This window comes from Nicotiana tabacum, chromosome 3, assembly GCF_000715075.1.
Source record: "Nicotiana tabacum cultivar K326 chromosome 3, ASM71507v2, whole genome shotgun sequence".
NCBI classification, from domain to species: Eukaryota; Viridiplantae; Streptophyta; class Magnoliopsida; order Solanales; family Solanaceae; genus Nicotiana; species Nicotiana tabacum.
In genome coordinates this window covers 192,642,143-192,663,662 of record NC_134082.1, presented here as the reverse complement: position 1 = coordinate 192,663,662, position 21,520 = coordinate 192,642,143, and the positions used below count along the sequence as shown (strand labels likewise).

General features: G+C 37.7%; 1 protein-coding gene across 1 annotated transcript; it reads left to right on the top strand.

Annotated features, from left to right (window-relative positions):
• Positions 1-3,698: 3,698 nt before the first annotated feature.
• LOC142178493 (alpha-farnesene synthase-like) lies at positions 3,699-20,231 on the top strand. The gene is made up of 11 exons (XM_075248112.1): positions 3,699-4,052; positions 6,698-6,834; positions 13,616-13,748; positions 16,873-16,989; positions 17,077-17,350; positions 17,819-17,917; positions 17,986-18,190; positions 18,280-18,468; positions 18,622-18,763; positions 19,542-19,790; positions 19,893-20,231. The coding sequence occupies exons 1-11, from the start codon at positions 3,699-3,701 to the stop codon at positions 20,181-20,183; spliced, it is 2,190 nt and encodes a 729-aa protein (XP_075104213.1). The 3' UTR covers positions 20,184-20,231.
• The last annotated feature ends 1,289 nt before the right edge of the window (positions 20,232-21,520 follow it).

Here is a 21,520-nt window from a genome sequence, read left to right as displayed (position 1 = left end):
TCCTGGAAAAGGCATGTCTTGAGTCTTAAAGTCCTAGAAAAGGTGTGTTTCGAGTCTTTTTGTAATTTAGTAAAGTTGTATTAATAAAAATTTGAAAAACAAACACAAAAATTGCCCTTTAATTTTTCGCATTTACTTTTTGAACTACATTATGATCCGATTCGTGCGGCGTCGTGATACGTAGACAATCCTCATTGGATCTGGTCATGTTTTTTGTAAACATTTTAATAGAAAAAAACCATAAGAAAAACCAAAAAGAAAGAAAAGAGAGTCAAAGAAAAACCAAAAACGGAAAAAGGAGAGAAAGGAAAGAGAAGAGAGGAAAATAAGGAATAACCGATGAGGCAAGAAGAGAAAATTGGGGAAAATGAGCAAAACTAGGATGAAACATGGAACTATTGCGAAACATATAGAAACACGTTTAACTGTATAGGTGCATCACACTCCAACGTGCGATTTCCTATGTGTTATTTGTTTCAAATTAACCAGTTGGTTGTCTACTATCAAGTCCAGGTTCTATAGTAAGGTGGTTGGTCTTGTGGTAGTCTGGATTCACATCCTTACTTCACGAGGTCGAAAGGTAGCATTGAAATGACTTCAAAAATCACTCTGCCAACAGTTCCTATCATGGATGAGAATCCGATCTCGGGCATCTCGACTTCGGAATCGGCGGCTGCCGAGGAAAACAAGATACTGCGTCTGATGGAAATATGGGACTCCTGGTCCAACGGAAGAGAGCCACCAAGTATGATCCTCGGATTTCCCGAGCTTTTCCCTAGGGTAGGCGGAACCTCCAATATTTTGATCAGTCACCCCAATACCCCACTCGGATATCCTACCATCTCGGCCCACTTTGTTGGAACCCTTTCTGAGGTTCGCCCCCAGGTGTTAGCTTCAGGAGCAGCTTCAAATATTTTCACTGCTCCGCCATGCTCAGCTATTACACTACCTACGCTGCCCAGGCCCAACTTTGACCCATCATCCTTCACCTTCCAAACACCATCTTTCCCACTGGAACCTGCACAGTTTCCCACCTATACTTAGTCTCAACCACCCCGATATGAATTTACTGTGGGGCAAGAAAAGATCACCAAAACTCCTGAGCAATAAGAGATTGCTAAGAAGATGAGGAGTATGGAACAGAGTCTCAAAATCATACAAGGATTGAGTGGACAGAAAAGTGTATCATATGCCGACTTATGTATGTTCCCTCATGTGCATCTGCCATTAGGATTCAAAACCCCAAAATTTGAGAAGTATGATGGACACGATGATCCTATTGCTCATCTCAAGAGATATTGCAACCAGTTGCGAGGATCCGGTGGGAGGGAAGAACTCTTCATGGCCTATTTCGGAGAAAGTCTGATCCGCATCGCATCTGAGTGGTACATAGACCAAGATATATCCCGCTGGCACATCTGGGATGACCTTGCTAGGAATTTCGTCAAGGAGTTCCAGTACAACATTGACATTGCTCCAGATAGGAATTCATTGACAAACTTAAAGAAGAAACCCTCAGAAAGCTTCCGAGAGTATGCAATTAAATGGCATGAACAAGCCTCCAGGGTAAAGCCTCTGATGGATCAGATTGAAATGGTCACAGTTTTCCTCCAATCTCAAGAAGCTAACTACTTCCAAAATATGATGTCCGCAATGGGTAAACCATTCGTAGAAGCCATCAAGATTGGCAAAATGATTGAAAATGGGTTGAAAACAGGTCGAATTCTAAGTCAATACGCCATTAGAGCCACCTCCCAAGCCATTAAGGGTGGGTCTGGAGAAGTAGCAAAGGGCAAGAAAAAGGAAGAAACATCCATGGCAGCGTCGGGTGCAAGAAAACACCGTACTCATAGATCCTTTTTCTCAGAATGCTCAACCTTATGTCCTCAGCCACCAAGACGTTGCCTATGCTCCTCAGCCATACCCGGTCATGAATGCTCAACCTTATGTCCGGCCACAACAACAAGCCAAACGTAACCAAGCTCCATTTTCTAAAAACCAGCCTCCTTACCAAAACCACTACAGTCCCGGCCTCCACAAAACAATTTCCACCCTCGTGAACCACCCAAGAGGCCAAATTTTACACCCATTGGCTTCCAGCCTGTTACCAAAGCTTGTTCAAATGGTTCTGCTACAGCCTGTTCCTCAAACCAGGCAAAACCCAGCATCACTTGCTTACAGAGCCAGTACCGAATGAGCCTATCACTCAGGGGTAGAAGGGCACGACATGGATGATTGTTGGACTCTAAAGAGAGCCGTGGAGAACTTGATAGAACAAAGGAAGATAGTGCTAAGGGATGAAGATATTCCCAATGTGACCAACAACCCACTGTCGGCCCATAACAATGGGCTGGTAATCGGAATGATTTGTGAGGACAAGGAATTTGACCCAGCATTGAAGGCCATCATCGACATCACTGATGTATAAAAGAAACCAAAAGTTGCCCCAAAGCAAGACAAAGGGGAGAAAAAGAACAAAATCACCCCTACAAAGTTGGAGAAGTAAGTTGAAGTTGAAACTGGGGCAATGCCTCCCAAAGATGTCATTCTTTATGTCCTTTGAGGCCGCAAAGAAAACAGATGACTTTAAGTCCTCCTAGGAGATTCGATCTAAATAAGACAACCCAAATGTATGTGCCCAAGGAAGTTTATGTGATGCGGAAGCCAATTAATCTACCAAGGTTGAGAGAGCCCGTGGTTATTAGCCGCGCATCACAAAAGCCCATGACGGATCCTACCGTTGTGCCCTGGAACTACAACAAATCAATTGTGACTTACAAAGGCAAAGAAATCTCAGGAGAAGTTCAAGAAAATAACCCGGCGGAAAAGTATTTCAATTTGGAAGAGGTGAACAATGCCACTAGAAAGCGCTTCCTATCTAAGAAGCCCGTAAGTGCCGAAGAAGCGGAGGCCTTCTTTCAAAAGATGAAATTGGCGGATTATGAGGTGATCGACCAGCTCCGAAAATTTCCTGCACAAGTCTCCTTGTTGTATCTATTGATGAATTCCACCGAACATCAAAATTTATTGATCAAGACCCTTAACGAAGAATATGTGCCTGTTGAGACTTTTGTAGAGAAGTTGGAGAGAATGCCGAAAGATTTTTCGAAATTAACCAGATCTCCTTCAGCAAAAATGACTTGCCCCCATAAGGGGCCGCACATAACAAAGCCCTGCACCTAATAGTCAAATATGAAGGGTACAACATGAAAAGGGTTATATGGGACGGAGGCTCTTGGGTAGATATTTGCCCACTCTTAACTTTACAGCGTATGGAAATTGTTACCGGGAGAATCTGACCCAACAACGTTTATGTACGTGCCTTCAATGGTATCAAAAGGGACACAATTGGAGAGATTGATATGATTCTGACCATCGGCCCAGTATACTTTGAAGTAACCTTCCAAGTTCTGGACATGGACACGTCCTACAATTTTCTCTTGCGAAGGCCGTGGATTCACGCAACGGGGGTTGTGCCTTCTACTCTCCACTAGATGGTAAAGTTCGAGCATGAGGATCAGGAGAGTATGGTTCACGGGGAAGATGAGTAATCGATTTATCGGGACCCGTCAGTTCCATGTCTTGAAGCAAGAGAAGGAAGTGAGCACATAGTCTATCAAGACTTTGAAATCGCGGTTGATGATCAGTGCGAAGAAGGAAAACCTTGTCCTCAACCCTTCCTTTCTAATGCATCAATCATGGTGGCCAAAGAAATGATCAGGCATGACTACAAACCTGGGAAAGGGCTTGGGAAATCGTTGCAAGGAATAGTTGAACCTATCACCCTGACCGCCAGTGAAAAGTTCTTTGGAGTAGGCTTCCAACCTACTCCAGCTGATGTAAGATGGGCAGATGATAGAAAGAATGATGGTTGGGTCTTGCCTCAGCCAGTGTCGTATCTGTACAGAACATTTGTCAAGCCAAAATACAATGAAGAAGAGGAACATAAGGCCATTATGACCGAAGGAATTGAAGAAATCTATAGGGCCATGAGGAAGATAATATATGAAGACCACATGGTTCAACAAGGGGAAGGCACAAGCACCATTGAGGTGCTGTATATGGGACCTAATGCCAAACTGCATAATTGGAAGGCTACCCCATTCCCAATCAGGCGGGAATCCCGGTAGACCTGTCCTGCCACTTTTTCTGCATCACGAGTTATTCCAGGGTGTAACTCGGATGTTTTCTTTAGTTTCCTATCATTAAATTTCCAATATAACCCTGTTATCTTCAAATTAAATGACATAAAATCAATATTTTATCATCCATTTCTCTTTATTCTTTCTGATTTGGTTATTTTTCTCTTTTATTTCTTCTTTCAGTTCTAATAGTGCGACTTTAAATAACATGACATACTTGCGGACTTCATGCCCAGATCCAAACACGTTGTCTAACTGTAAAAAATGAACCAAGAACCAGAAAATGATGAAGAAGAGGCTTTTAGGGAAATAAATCGGGAATTGGAACAATTTGAGAATAAACCTAAGCCAAACTTGAATGATGGTGAGCAAGTTAATTTGGGTAGTTCTGAAGAAGTTAGGGAAACCAAGATAAGCATTCACACAGATGAGAAAACCCGGGACGCATTGATCCAACTTTTTTTGAGTTCAAAGATGTGTTTGTTTGGTCATACGATGACATGCCAAGAATAAGTGTTGATTTGGTGGTTCATAAGTTGACAACTTATCCCCATTTTCCCCCTGTCCAGCAAAAGCAAAGAAAGTTTAAAACCGATATCAGTAACAAAATTAAAAAAGAGGTCACAAAACAGTTGAAAGCGGGGGTGATCCGAGTGGTTAGATACACCACATAGTTAGCCAATGTAGTTCCATTGCCAAAGAAGGAAGGGAAAATTCGAGTGTGTGTGGATTACAGAGATTTAAACAAGGAAAGTCCCAAAGATAACTTCCCTTTGCCAAACATCCACATCCTTGTTGATAACTGCGCCAAACATGAGATACAGTTCTTCGTGGATTGTCACGCAGGATATCACCAAGTATTGATGGATGAAGAAGATGCAGAAAAGACAGCTTTTACCATACCTTGGGGTATATACTGTTACAGAGTCATGCCATTTGGTCTGAAGAACATCGAGGAAACCTACATGAGAGCCATGACTGGAAAATGTTCTTTGATGGGGTGGTGAACGCAAAAGGTGTTGGAATTGGGGCAATCTTGATCTCACCACCAGCCAGCATTATCCAGCCATAGTCTGACTTTGGTTTTTCAGCACAAATAATACCGCCGAGTATGAAGCCTGCATTATGGGTATGAACATGGCAATCGACCAAGATGTCGAAGAATTGTTAATCATGGGAGACTCAGATTTAATTATCCGACAAGCTCAAGGAGAATGGGAAACCCGAGATGTCAAGCTTATTCCTTATAGGCAACATGTGGAAGATCTTGGCAAGCGATTCAAGTTAATAGAATTCAGGTACATCCCTCGCTGTCATAATGAATTAGTTGATGCACTTGCTACTTTTGCCTCGATGCTGCCATACCCAGGCAATGCTCACATTGATCCTTTGGAAATCCAAATCTGGGGAGGGCACGGTTACTGAAATACGGTTGAGGCAGAACCAAATATTCAGCCATGGTACCATGACATCAAAAGATTTCTGAAAACAAAAGAATATCCCGAGCAAGCCAGCGGGGATCAAAAGAGAACCATCAGACGGCACGCAAGTGGTTTCTTTTTGAGTGGTGATGTCCTATACAAAAGAACTCCAGACCTCAATTTGTTAAGATGTCTTGACGTAGAAGAGGCCCAAAGAATAATGTACGAAGTGCACGCAGGAGTGTGCGGACCCCACATGAATGGGTATGTTTTGGCAAAAAAAATCCTTCGAGCGGGTTATTACTGGATGACCATGGAAAAAGACTGCTTCAGTTTTGTTCGGAAATGTCATCAGTGTCAGGTGCACGGGGATTTGATTCATGCACCAACCACAGAACTGCATCCCATGTCATCACCTTGGCCATTTATGGCTTGGGGCATGGACGTCATTGGGTCGATCGAGCCAAAAGCCTCAAATGGGCAAAAATTCATATTGGTCGCCATCGACTATTTCATGAAATGGGTTGAAGCAATCACTCTCAAGTATGTCACCAAGAAAGTTGTGGTAGATTTCGTGCACTCCAATCTTATTTGCCGTTTTGGTATCCCTGCAACTATTATCACAGATAATGCTGCAAGCTTGAATAGTCATTTGATGGGGGAGATATGTGAGCAATTCAAGATAACACATCGGAACTCTACTCCTTACCGTCCCAAAGCCAACGGTGCCGTTGAAGCAGCAAATAAGAACATCAAAAAGATTTTGAGAAAAATGTTTCAAAGTTCCAAGCAGTGGCATGAAAAGTTGCCTTTTGCATTGTTGGGGTATCGCACTACTATGCACATGTCGGTCGGAGCAACCCCGTACCTTTTGGTTTATGGCACTGAAGTCATAATACCCGCGGAAGTTGAAATCCCTTCTCACCGGATCATTGTGGAAGCTGAAATTGAAGACAGTGAGTGGGTCAAAGCCCGCCTGGAGCAGTTAACCCTGATTGATGAGAAGCGAATGGCCACAGTCTTACACGGGCAGTTGTAGCAACAAATAATGGCCCGTGCTTACAACAAGAAAGTGCGGCCTAGAAATTTTGAAGTGGGGCAACTCATTCTAAGGCATATTCTTCCCATCATTAGGAAGCAAAAGAGAAATTTGCTCCCAATTGGAAAGGCCCATACATCATCAGAAAGATATTGCCTAGAGAAGCATTGTACTTGGGAGATATCAAAGGAAATGATCTCGAGGCAGCTGTAAATGCAGACGCGGTCAAAAGGTATTATGTCTAGTCTTTCTACAGTAATAGCACTATCCGATTGGAATGATGAAGGCTTTCATTCTCGCTACCCCAAACACTCCAATCCTTTTGCTAAACCTTTGAGCCAGTTACTTTTCTTTCATTACCCTCTTTGGAACTCTAAAAAACAACAACAAACGCAAAATGTTTTCCTGAACTACGTTCGACTTGATTACGAAAGGATATGTAGGCAGCCTCTCTCTATGGTTCAGTCATACCGAAACAAAAATCCAATTTCCCACCAAAAGTGAAATTGGAAAAGATGTTATTATGATTTGGCGATGATCCCGCTCGAACGGTTCCAAAGTTGTAATTCGATCCATGTTCTTTTTACCCAAACCTGATTCAAGTCCTTCCGATCAATCGGCAAAAGGTTTTTCAAAATCGGAGAATGTGGTCTTTTGGATCCGGTGCAATCAAGATGAGAGAAATAAAACGAGAGAGTCTTGTTAGTGAAAACTCGTAAAAGAGCACTATAAGGCGATGGTGAGAAGACAAATGAGAGAGGTCGATTGGTGAATACCCGAAAAGGGCGCCGTTGATCGAAAATAAAGAACCCCTCACCGCCACTGGTACTGAAAGGGTCCTGGCAAGTTTTCGTGGTTTAAAAAACATGGGTCGCAATGGGTATGTGAGAAGTTGGCTTAAAAAGAAGAAAAAAAAGATAATGAGTAAATGTAGTATTTCATGTCTATTTGAAGTCTACATGCATCCTAGATAAGTCCGTTTCTTTTTTCCCGAAAGGGACACTTCTTCTTAAATTCATTTTCCTGTCCTTTGTTTACTTTTCCTTGAATCCCTTTCGGTCTAACTTTGTTCTGAAGCTAATGCAAAGAAAAGGTGGCAAGATTGGTTTTACAGAGTTCTGCTTAATAAAAGCCAAGTCCAAATAAAAGTACCCAGCCTCAGCGGGTGCATCAAGTCGATCCTGACTGGCCATGATAACTGATGCTTTGAAATCAGAGTTTATTGAAAATGAAAAGAAATCCCAAGTCAAAGCCCCTAGAGGCAAAATAAAATGAAAGGGCCAAAGCCTATAAGACGTCATGAGAAATTTTGAAAAGTTGAGCTTGTCGAATTTCGGATAGAGATCAATCTTTTGAAAAGCCAGCAAGCAGCAGAGGTTCTCACCAAAAAGAGCTGAGCCAAGATCAAGTGGTTAAAAACAACGAAGGCCACAAAACCAACCACTGTTTCAAACTAATAATTGTTCTTCGTTTGAAAAGTTGAAACAGGTGCAACCCAAAGCAACCGAGTGAGAAGCAGGTGCAACCGAAAGGGAAAAGATGCGCAAGAGCTAGAAATAGCTTACCGCAACAACCACTCCAAATAAGGTAAGATCACTCCAAGTTTCTTTCCCGCATTTTATTGAAAAATGGAAATTAAAAAAAAAGAAAGAGAAGTAAAAATAATGTTAACTTGGGACTCCCAACCTCAATCTTCTACGCCTTTTTGTCAACATTAGGACTCCAATCCCTGAGTTGAGATATTTAGACATAGGGCCTCCATTCCCTAGTTGCCTTTTTTACCAACATTAGGGCTCCAAACCCTGAGTTGGGATTTTTAGACATAGGGCATCCATTCCCTAGCCGCCTTTTACCAACATTAGGGCTCTAATCCCCGAGTTGAGTTTTTAGACATAGGGCCTCCATTTCCTAGTCGCCTTTTATCAACATTAGGGCTCCAACCCCTGAGTTGAGTTTTTAGACATAGGAGCCCCATTCCCTAGTCACCTTTTACCAACATTAGGGCTCCAACCCCTGAGTTGAGTTTTTAGACATAGGACCTCCATTCCCTAGTCGCCTTTTACTAACATTAGGGCTCCAACCCCTGAGTTGAGTTTTTAGACATAGGGCCTCCATTCCCTAGTCGATTTTTACCAACATTAGGGCTCCAACCCCTGAGTTGAGTTTTCAGACATATGTCCTCCATTCCCTAGTCGCCTTTTACCAACATTAGGGCTCCAATCCCTGAGTTGAGATTTTTTTAGACATAGGGCCTCCATTCCCTACTCGCCTTTTACCAACATTAGGGCTCTAACCCCTAAGTTGAGTTTTTAGACGTAGGGCCTTCATTCCCTGGTCGCCTTTTACCAACATTAGGGCTCCAATTCATGAGTTGAGCTTTTTTTAGACATAGGGCCTCCATTCCCTAGTCGCCTTTTACCAACATTAGGGCTTCAATCCCTAAGTTGAGATTTTTTTAGACATAGGGCCTCCATTCCCTAGTCACCTTTTACCAACATTAGGGCTCCAATCCTTGAGTTGAGATTTTTTTAGATATAGGGCCTTCATTCCCTAGTCGCCTTTTACCAACATTAGGGCTTCAACCCCTGAGTTGAGTTTTTAGACATAGGGACTCCATTCCCTAGTCTCCTTTTACCAACATTAGGGATCCAATCCCTGAGTTGAGATTTTTAGACATAGGGCATCCATTCCCTAGTCGCCTTTTACCAACATTAGGGCTCCAATCCCTGAGTTGAGTTTTTAGACATAGGGCCTCCATTCCCTAGTCACCTTTTGCCAATATTAGGGCTCTAATCCCTGAGTTGAGATTTTTAGACATAGGGCCTCTATTCCCTAATTGCCTTTTACCAACATTAGGGATCCAATCCCTGAGTTGAGATTTTTAGACATAGGGCATCCATTCCCTAGTCGCCTTTTACCAACATTAGGGCTCCAATCCCTGAGTTGTGATTTTTAGACATAGGGACTCCATTCCCTAGTCGCCTTTTGTCAACATTAGGGCTCCAATCCCTGAGTTGAGCTATTTAGACATAGGGCCTCCATTCCCTAGTCGTCTTTCACCAACATTAGGGCTCCAATCCCTGAGATGAGTTTTTAGATATAGGGCTCCATTCCTTAAATCTTTCCTATCACAACCCTTATTTTATTGCTTTCAATAGAGAAATAATGTAGATTTTAGTTGCAAATAACTCGCGAAAATTTCCTATTTAAAACTGGGGCAGAAGAATTTTGTTCGTTTGTTTGTTTTGGGTGTTTGGGCAGGTTTTACCTAGAGGCACAGTATTCGAGATGACCAAAAGAATGAGTCTCAATCCAGAACAAAGAAAAGAAGTAAAAGAACAAAAAAAAGTGGATTAAAAGGTTAAAGCGGAGAAAGATGCGGACTTCCCAAGATATGATTGAATTCACAAGCTTCGTATGTCCCGCCTTGACCCAAAACTGAAGAAAGAACTAGCACCTACAGCTAATGAGCATCAAGATTCAGATCGGAGTCCACAGCAAGAACCCGCTAAGACTCAAGATCAAGCCTCAAGAGATTTATAGATAGGAATCTTGTACCTCATAGTTGATAGGTTTAGCTAGCTTAGCTTTTTACTTTCAATTTTGGTGTAATAAGGAGCTCAGCAAGCAAAAACAGTAGCAACAGTAGTAAAATCACAGCTTTCTCGGTAGTCCCAGCTACCAAAACATTCAGAACTACACTGACCTGATTCCTTTATAGCCAAGGATATGTAGGAAACCTTTGAAGCAAGGATTGGTCAGACTCTTTTCAAAAAATGCTTCTCATGGAGTTTCAAACATGCAAAAATACCTCATAATTTCTCATTTTATCTTTGCCCGAAAACCTTTCGTGTCTCCGAGCAAAGAGGGGCAGCTGTGAGCACGTGATTTTTGCCCCACATGGGTTACTCCTACAGAATTCCAATAATTAGGTTTCTTCTTTTAATTATTTGTTATTTTAGGGATTTTTGTAGGATTTTTATTTAATTATTTGCATTTTGTGCATGTTTAAATTTATTTAAATTATGAAAAATACCAAAATATCATGCATTGCATTTAGGATTTATTTTGTAATTTTTAGGATTAATTAATTAATTATTTTCTTTATTAAAAAAGAAAATCACAAAATTGGCCAATTTCTACATTTTTTCCTTTTTATTGATTTTTCTCTTTTCATTTAGGATTAAAGTAGATTTTATAAATTTTTAATAAATTAATTAGTTTAATTTTTCATATTCTAGGTAATTTAGGTAATTTAGGATTTTTAATTAAAAAAAAGAAGAAAGAAAGAAAAGAATTTGAAAATAAAAGAAAAAAGAAGAGGGTAATTTCCGGAATTGGGTCCCAAAAGAGCCCAAATTTTATCCCAAACCCGTCGAAATAACCAGGCCCAAAATTGGTTCACCCGGTCTATTTCATGTGACCCCAAACGACCTCGTTTTATCCCAAATTGATCCCAGTCGTTGGATCTTATCAATCCAACGGCCCGGAACAGATCTGTCCTTTACCATATAACTGTCTTAATGCGACCCCCCCCCCTCAATTCAACCCTCACTCCGTCTCTCCCCTCTCTCAAAATACCAAACCCTAGCCGCCCCTATACTCCATCGCCGCTCCACCGCAAGCCACCCACCGGAAATCGCCTCACGACGATTCTGGTGGTCCAATCACCATGGAAATAACACCACAGATTCCCCTCTATCTCCTCCTTCCAAATATCCACTCCTCTTTCCTCGAATCCCCGCCGAGCTCTTCGAATCTTGAATCGAAGAAGTTGGCCGAAACCCTAAGTCACCCAAAGAGCCCCAAATTCACACCATGGGATCCTCGTCCCCTCCTCATCCTAAATCCCCAATCAATTTTCTTCAAATCCCAACTGAATAGCTCGAATCTCGGATCTAATATTCAAACCCAAAAAATAAAAATAAAAACTAATCTTCTTAAATCAACCCCAAAGCTTCGATGCTTCTTCTTCCTTTGAGTTTAGGCTTTCATAATTCTTTTCTCTCAAGGAGATCCAGTTAAAACCATGCAGAGCTGGATCCCTTGGAGGAAAAGACCTCTGTTGGTCAAGGCAAGCATGGGCTTCATAAGCTTCTTTCATTTTTTCCAGTCCCAATGGTAAGTTTTTGTCACTTGTATTTCCCATTCTTCTTTTCTTCTTTCTTTCTCCCTCTTTCTTTTTCAAAGACGAGTCAATGTTCTTCGTAATTTGATTTTCAGTTCTGTAAATTTGATTGTTTAGTTAGTAATTTTTTTTGTTCTAGAATGCATTAGTTACTCCAGTTTGTTTTGTTCAAGTTTCATTAGGTTTTGCTAATTTACTATTAATTCTAGATTAATCTAGCTTATTAGAATAATTAGCACTTTCAGTTATTTTAGTGTGAATATATCGTTTTAATTAGCCTTTAAGTCTAGTTTGATTTCATGAGCTTATTATGATTTGGTTTCATATCTCAATTGAAGCATTTTGAATATGGTAGCTTTAATTTTGATTACATTAGATTAATTAGGGTTAATGTTAGAGGCATAGACAACCTAATTGTTCTTTTCTTCTTTATGTTTCTGTGATATATTTAATTGATGAAAACATGTTCGAATCTCATGAGCTGGAGTAATTAGGTTTCCATTTTCTTTCATTTTAGGCTCAAGTCCTTAATCAGGCGTAGATAATTTATTCACTCTATTTCTGTCATCAGTTTAGTTTGAAATTAGTATTCTTTAGGATTAATTAGATAAGCAACCTTTATTGATCAATAGGTTAGTTTTAAAATAGAATGAAATCAGCATGTTTTTGTTTCAGCATTAATTGGGTTTTTCTGATGCTTTCTAGTTTTATTTGGCTTGATTTGGCAATCAATAGAACTTAGGGACTTGCTTTGAATTAAAAGAACCTAGGTAAAACTGAAATAAGGGATAGCCTAGGGGGTAAAATTGGACTTTCACTTAGGCTGAAATCAGAAGGTTCTAGTATTTAGGACAGTTGTCCTTATCCTTAGCAAAAAATGTTGATATTGGATAAGAAAAAGGACAGACAGTTGTATAGAAAGGGATGTACTATTCTGAAATTTAGGAATTTAGGTTAGAATATTCCCCTTTGATGACATTTCTTGCACACTCTATAAAAGGGAACATCACTCGCTCACACACAGAGATTTTTCCAGCACTGATTTACTGCACAAAAAAACATTCTTCTGCTGAAAAGACTAAGTTTCAAATTTGAGAAAAACTTTCCTCTTTGGTTTTCTGAAAAGCTGAAAATAACTTTAAGTAGAAGAACTTCTCTTGGTCTTCTTGAGGTGAAATCTCTGGGTTTTTGAAAGCTGAAGTTGGTTTCTGATTTGGTTGTTTGTTTGGTTGCATGATGTTGCTCACTATTCTGGAAGAATCAGCTGTTCTAGTGACCTTTATTTGGTCTTGTTTGAATCATCTCTAGGTATGTAACTATATTTTGGCTATGAGAATGACTCTACTTGTGCAATCTGAAGTTATTCATGATTATATGCGTATGGATGCATGTGTCAACGGTAGAAATTAATGTGTTGTTCATTACTCTTCATCAGCTTTTTCATGTGTCTTTCTGTGCATTTCAGAATGTAGAAAAGTGGTGTCAAAATAGCATCAATAGCTGTATCTTATGACAGTATTTAGGTTCAGTTCATAATGCTTTCTTTCTCTCCTTCATCTGATTCTTTTTCATTCCAAAATGTTGCTTTCATTTGTCTTTTGGTTGTCTGATCATAAGTTATAGCCTATTCGTTTAGCCACTAGTTGGTTGGACCAATTAGTTCTGAAAGCTTTTGAGGTAGGATTTACATGTTTTGGGAAAGAAGATGATGATACTAGGATTTTGAGCTGAAGTCTTTTAATGGTTTATGTGTTTAACCTTCAATATGGTTAAACTCATGAATAATCATCTTCTTTTATTATTATTGCATTCTTAAGCTTTAACTTAGGTCTGTCAAGGTAGTATGATGAAGTAATCTTGTGAATATGACCTTTTCCATGGTCAGATCCATGAGATACTTAAGAAACAAGGCTGATTTTGCCATAAGAAGTCTCATGTTGGGAGCCTGGGCAAGTAGCTCTGTAAGAAGCAACTCTGTAGTTGAGTTCTTGCAGAATTGGCACATTGGATTCGAAGAGGTAATCAAAGGGAAACCTGGAATCAGTAGAAGCCTTCATTTACTGTATTTTTGTTCCTTTAGAATTTTTCGGATTATCAGCTTTTAATGTATTGGATTCTTTAGTAGTTTAGACTTTATTGTATAATTTTGGACTTACAAATTTGTAATCTGGATTGTTAATTTTTTTTTAAATCCAGATTAGTTATCAGTAAGCCTACAAAAGTGGGCTATTTTGTTCGAGCAATAAATGCATTCAGAGATATGTGCAAAGTTTGGTATTGGGTCAAAATTAGGCCCAAACCTTGGGCCTATTCGATACAAGTCTGGCCCGAGCCATTTGGGCGCATTTGGACCTCACGAGTTGATCCAACAGAATTTAATTCTTCAAATTTCCTCTGCAATGAATATACTTGGGGCTGTGTGTAATTGTAAATTGAGTTGTATTTGCAAACAAGCCCAAGTCTTGGGCTCATCGAGCAAATCTGACCTAGGTGTTTGGGCCTGGGTTATAAACACAAACCCAGGATTTACCTCATAGGTCATGGCATAAATGTGACATTTGTTTGCAAATCGTATGTATTGTGATTAACATTCAATTTTGGTGTTTGTGAACCTGGATTTCTTTAGCTCAAAGAGAATGTTTCTCTTGTAGTTATTGATATGTGTGTACCACGGCTAAAAATGCAAAAGGGGTAGATAGGCCAAATCAGGAAATTTAGTAACTGGACCTGCCTGAGTTAGCCCAATGTGGGTACAAACTTGTCTAAATTCTCAATAAAGGCAAAATCTATCAAGTTCTTTCTCTAATGGGCCAAGTCTTAGGCCCCAAATGTAGCTCCATCTAAAAGGTGAACATTTCTTCTTAATTTAACTAGGCCCGGATTTCCTATTTCTAATTAAACGCTCTCTTGTTTTAAGCCTCAAAATTAGTGGTCTTAACTAAATAAAATGAAACCCCTTTAGTAAAATAGATAGGGGTGTGTCATATACGAATATAATCTTTTAATTTATGGCCCTCATATAAATTTATTAATTTAAAAATGCTTTAAATAATCGTAGTTTGCTTTAGGCCCGATTTAGATTAGTATTGCGATTATGTATACGTTCGCATAACATAACTGCAAATTAAACTCTTAAAAGACTCGAGGGATGCGTACGCGCAACGTCAACCAAATTCTTGTTAACAAATAAACAAAGCGTTATTAATCGTGGACACGTTCGTGTGACATGGTTTTTGGACGTGCCAAAGGAAGAGAGTATACGTACGCGTAACTCGATTCTTTAATTACGAATAATCAAGTTTTTTAAAAGCGGTAAAAAAGATAATTGCACATAAGTCTTAAAAATGAGTAGTTAAACATTTAAGCCAAGTATAAATTGCTAAGCGATCGTGCTAGAACCACGGAACCCGAAAATGCCTAACACCTTCTCCCGGGTTAACAGAATTCCTTACTTAGAATTTCTGGTTTGCAGACTTCAAAAGGAAAGTCGAAATTTCCTCGATTTGGGATTTAAAATAAACCGGTGACTTGGGACACCAATTAAATTATCCCAAGTGGCGACTCTGAAATCAAATAAATAATTTCATTTCGAATAATGTCACTTATATTGGAAAAACTCCCTATTATCACTTTCGGGTGTGTAAAAAAAGAGGTGTGACAGTATTGCTAATTAATAAGCCATAATAAATATTAACATAATCTAAAAATACTATATAGGTCATGCTAAAATAAGTATAGGTAAAGTACTATTAATTACATAATTGAGCACTAAAGAAAAAATAAATTAAGTCATGCATTTTCATTATAAACCAATGTAAAACTTAAAAATAGATATCCAACACTATTGTCATTCCTAGTGTTGAATTGAATTTCTTTTGTTTGCATTAGTATTGATTTGAACTTTGTTTGAGTTACTACATTTATGGGCTATAAAATTTATTTACCCTTCAAGAATGTTAAGTCCTTGAAATAATATTTTAAAAAATAAAACTGTAAAAAAGTTTTAAAAATGTTTATAAATTACATTACAATAAATATTTATATGTATAAAATATTTTTAAAAATTATATAAATATACTATCGGGTTGGTTTGGTTTCGGTTTGAGTTTTTTTAGTTAAAACCAATTATGGTCGGGTTTTTTTTAATACCAAATTAAATCAAACCAAACCACAATCGAATTTATTTTCTTATTTAACTCAAATTATCGATTTGATATGGTTTATCGGTTTTCTTTGTACACACCCCTATGGCACATCATGGATCTTTTATTTTCTTACGTCGGTCAAAAAACGTGGTGTGACATAAAACTATGTAAGGTAATCAGTTGTTAAAATGGTTTGTTGGTGGAAGCGTATTGGCAGTTTCTAGTTATTGCTTTTTTTCAATATATAGACATCATTTTGAATTATTTTTAAATTACAAAAGTTAAAATTTATATTAAAGCTTTGTGCAATAAGCTGAAAGTTGGAACACTATCCGCAAGATTTTATTTATTTAAACGAGTGTCCAGAAAACGTTAAGAGGACAAACTTGTCAAAACTTGATTACCTGAGGAATCTTTGAGTCTAGAAGGTGAACTGAGCGTCACTTCCAAGTCTACATTCCACACAATAGTTTTCTCATCTTGAGTAGTTTAAAACGTTTTTTGTATTCCACTTGGTGGCGGACCCAGAATTTTGTCCAAGCGGTCGAAGAAGTCCATAACTAACATAAATGGTATAAACCGTATAAGTGGGTTCAAAAATAATTTTTATACAAAAATTTGCCTTGCTTTAGCCATAATTTATACATATACACAGTATTATATTTTTGTATTTTAAGTTTTTTTTTTTCGAATTAAGGACTACTCCAATTCTATTTTTGTTCCCCTCTCTCAGTCTCTCTCTCTCTTATACATGACAGAATAAGTTTGTTTGCTTTATGCATTCTAGCTCGATATTTCCCTGCTCAATATCGAGCTAGAATGCATAAATAAATACATCACCGACAAAGTATTTCTTTTACTTATAAATGCTCTTCGAAGTTATATGAAAGATCTCCACAATTATTCTTGTATCTTCTCCAACTCTATTTTTCCAATGTATGATACTATCCCAAACCACGTCTTACAGAAATATTGTGTCCCTTTTTCCACTATGCAGACACAGAAAGTTCATAGTACTACTAAAAAACAAAGCCGTCCTGAAAGGAAAATTTCTACCTATAAACCAAACATTTGGAAATATGATCATCTACTTACTCTTACAAGTGAATATTCTGTGAGTATTTAATTACTTTTATCTCTCTTAATTAATGTTCATGTTCGTAATTTTTTGTAATATATAATTAATTGCTACTGCATGCAGGAAGAGAAGTACAAAGTTGAGGTTGAGAAGATAAAGGAGGAATTGAGTTGCACATACTTTTCAAACAGTACTATTAGTCCAGTGGACCTGCTAGAGCTTATAGACAGCATTGACAAACTTGGACTCAGTTGTTACTTCGAGGTTGAAACCAAGGAAGCTTTGGGAAAGATAATAATGTCCGTCAAAACTAATTCCAGCTCGACGGAGGAGGATCTGTATGCTACTGCATTGTGCTTCAGGCTTCTAAGGGAACACGGCTACCATGCTCCTCAAGGTTATATATCAACTTAATATTATAAGTAATTAATAATGTGGTTATCCATCATCTAATTAACAGCGGCACAACTAGGATTTAGACTATGCGGACAGGGACGGTTCAATAGAATTAGAGGTCTAAACCCAATTATCTTAATGAGGGGCCTTAACTTTATTTAGTAAAATTCATCATCTAATTAACAGTGACACAACCAGGATGGCGAGCAAGTTTTCGAACTGGTAATCGAAATAGAGCCAGAGTTTACAAAGTTATTGAAAAATAATCACTATTTTGCTGAAATACGGAAAGGTCCAGCATAATATACGGGATTATGGTGGATTATGCTGTCCTGCATATAAATTTCAGTATATTATGTTAGAACTGCAGCACACGAAAAGTTCCAGCATAATATGGGGGATTATGGAGCTCCCCAATATAATGTCTTTCTAATTTAATTTCAAGTTGTTTTTTATCGTTGTACTACAGATGTGTTAAAGGACTTCTTCGATGGCAAAGGAAAGCTGAAAGTCTCAGATGTGAAAACACTGTTGGAGCTTTTGGAAGGGTCATATCTGAGCATGGAAGGTGAAAACTTACTAGACGACGCACGATTGTTCATAACCAAAAACTCAAGAGTCTTGTATCTAAATCAGATTACACATTTACTAATAAGGAATATTTGAGCAATAGCTTGAGTTGTCCATTTGCATGGAGAGTGAAATGGTATGCCGTAAGAAGACACATCTCTGCTCAAGAACTTGAATGCAACAATGCAAATCCAATGTTGCTGAAGTTGGCAAAACTTAACTTCAATATAATTCAAGCCACGCACCAACAGGATCTCAAACACGTATTAAGGTACGTACTTAAAACATGCATGTCAAATGAGAATCACTTTAATTTCTTCTTGTTTTTTATACGAAAATAATTTCTTGTGAATTTGACAGATGGTGGAGGAATGTTTCAATAGTTGAAGATTTGAGCTTTACAAGGGATCGGATAGTGGAAAGCTTCTTTTGTGCTGTAGGAGTTTCCTCTGAGCCTCAACATGGAAGCATGAGAATATGGCTCACCAAAGTGATTGAGTTGGTGCTAATAATAGATGATGTTTATGATATTTATGGCTCATTAGCCAAGTGCAGCAATTCACTCGTGCCATAGAGACGTAATTTCTCCCAAACTCAACATTTGATACAAGTTAAAATTAATTAACCATCATGTAATTTAAATACTACTACGTACATACGTAATAATCATGCATAAAAAGGAGATTTTTCACATTTAATTAGGTGGGATCCAAATGAAGTAGAAGGGCTGCCAGAATGTATGCAGATCTGTTTCAGGTCTTTGCATGATACAATAGAAGAGATATCTGTTGAAATTCAACAACAAAAGGGTGGCCTTTCAGCATTACCTTACCTGAAACAAGTGGTAAGTACTAAAGTAGTCTTCATATATATATATATGTATGTATATATAGTGCTTATATGCCAAGACTGAAGTGCCCGAAAGCCGAACTCCTTCTCTCCTATGCTAAATACTAATGGCATCGGTTGTTTCAGGAGATAAATGAAGTACTCTATTTAAATAAAATCCACCATCAAAATTTTCCCATAAGCTAAAGCAACTTGGTTCCAATATATATATGTATGGGCTCTAGGTTACTGCATGCCTTCATACTAGATGTATTATCATGTCACTTAATTACGTATATACCATTTCCGACCCGAATTAGTTGGCATGATTCGCTAAAGCCAAAAAATGTGAACTTTGATTAACATTTTAAAATATTTTTTTTATCATATTGATATAAGAAAATTTGTAACTTGTAGTACTACCGTATAATTTTTGAATATCAAAATTTTATTTTTGAATATCAAAATTTTAATTTTGAATTATTAAGTTGATCTAGTATAATCTAGTTTCGAATATTAATCAAATTGATGTTTGAGAAGTGAAACATGACAACTAACTTGGAACAGAAGGAATACTAATTATTAATTATCTATTTTTTTCTATGACAGGAAAAAAACTTAAGATCAAATCCGAATAAGTGAAGCTGTAATTGAAAGCGAAACGCACCATGTAGTCACGTCTTTTATTTTATTTTTGTCTAACCTGTGTTCATTACATCTTTTACATGTCTCTTTAATTTTCATGCATGTTTTACGAAAGTTTTCTCTGATATTATTTCAATAATATATTTTAGTGGGTCAACTTTTGCAAAGCGTTGCTGTTGGAAGCAACGTGGTACCACAAAGGCCATATACCAACACTTGAAGAGTACCTTAATAATGGGTGGATCTCATCTTCCGGCCCTTTGCTTTCCTTTCATGTGATTTTTGGTCTAACAAATAAAATCACAAAAGAAACCCTTCATTTATACGAAGATTGCCGTGAAACTATTTACCATACTTCGGTTGTAATTCGACTTTGCAATGATCAGGGTACCTCAGCGGTAAAACCTCAAGCTTTTACCTCTCTCTTTTTATGTGCTTTCCATTCTAATAATTTCCCCATTTGGCTAGTTCTTAATTTTCATAATATTTTTTTCATGTAGGCGGAGCTAGAGAGAGGTGATGTTGCTTCATCAATTTTATGTTACATGCAACAAGAAAATGTTTTAGAGGATGTAGCCCGTGAGCATATCGAAAGCATAATTTTGGATTCGTGGAAAAAGATCAATTACCATTTTAATACTCTTTCTACATCACAACAAAAACTCGTCAAACATGTAATAAATGAAGCCCGGATGGCACACGTCATGTACCAATTTGGAGATGGATTTGGGGTTCAAGATGGTGAAACTCGAGATCAAGTCTTGTTCAACTTGGTTCATCCTATTACTTAATTTCTGTGATAATTTAATTTCGGCCTATTCACTTTCGTCCTATTCATATTCATGGTGGTTTGACATACTTGTAATTTGCCAAGAGAAGAATTACAAATAAAAATCAATTAATATTTTTTTAAGAAATACGTGAAAACATTTATTGACTTGATCAGTTGAAGAACTTTATCGGATGTCCCCGAAAGGACCTTCAGTTGAAAAAATTGAGATGGGTAAAAATTAAGAAGAATTCATAGAAATAGCCGCTCATTCAATCGCTTAAAATAAAAATAGTCGGAGATCTATAGTATGTATATAATGCATATATAATATATGCATAATCGTGTATAATTCATGTATAATCAATATATACTGGCTAAGAAAAATAAACAGTAAATCTATGGCATCGGTTGTTTCAGGAGATAAATGAAGTACTCTATTTAAATAAAATACACCATCAAAATCTATATAAATCTATGGACAAAAGGTAGCTAAGAATTTTTCAAACCACTAATTAGAATTCACATTGTCGTGACTACTTCAGGAGAAAAGTCGAGGGTACTTGTAATATATCTTTGTGCGGCTCAAATTTTTTTCGATTTGGACTTATATACTGATTGGCCTATATAAATCGCTACTGTTAGGGGTGTATATAAACTGGGTTGATTCGAATTTTTCAATTATCAAACCAAATCAATAGTGTCGGGTTTTTAAATTTATAAACCAAACCAAACTAAGAAAATCGGGTTTTTCAATCTCGATTTTTCTGGGGTTTTCGGGTTTATTCGGGTTTTCGGATTTTTTTCCTGGTAAAGTCTTCATAACACAAAATATATAACTTGTACTCCAGATTTTTCTTTAGTCTTAGTAAGATACAACTACATAATGTATTTTGCAAGAAAATAACATAATAATATGAGATAAGTCATAACTTTATACTAAAATATTCATTAAAAAAGATAATAAAATTACATAAAATAAATATTGCTAATTAATGAGACATAAGAAAAATAAACATAATCTAAAAATATTATATAGATCATGCTAAAATATGTATTCGAGCTAATAAGTACTATTAGTTACATAACTAAGCACTAAAGGAAAAGATAAACTAAGTTATGCATTTTTATTATAAATGTGACGACCCAGCCAGTCGTCTCATAAATTACCTCTCCATTTTCCTGATTCCTACTTCGTTATGCTTTAATTATTCGTGTTATGTGGTATCGGATTGGCCGGATCGAGTTCGGGAATGATTTGGTAAGGTTTGAGACACTTAATCTTTTTGGAGTGAGTTTAAGTTGGAAAAGTCAACCGGATGTTGACTTATGTGTTAGAGGGATCGGATGTGAGTTCTG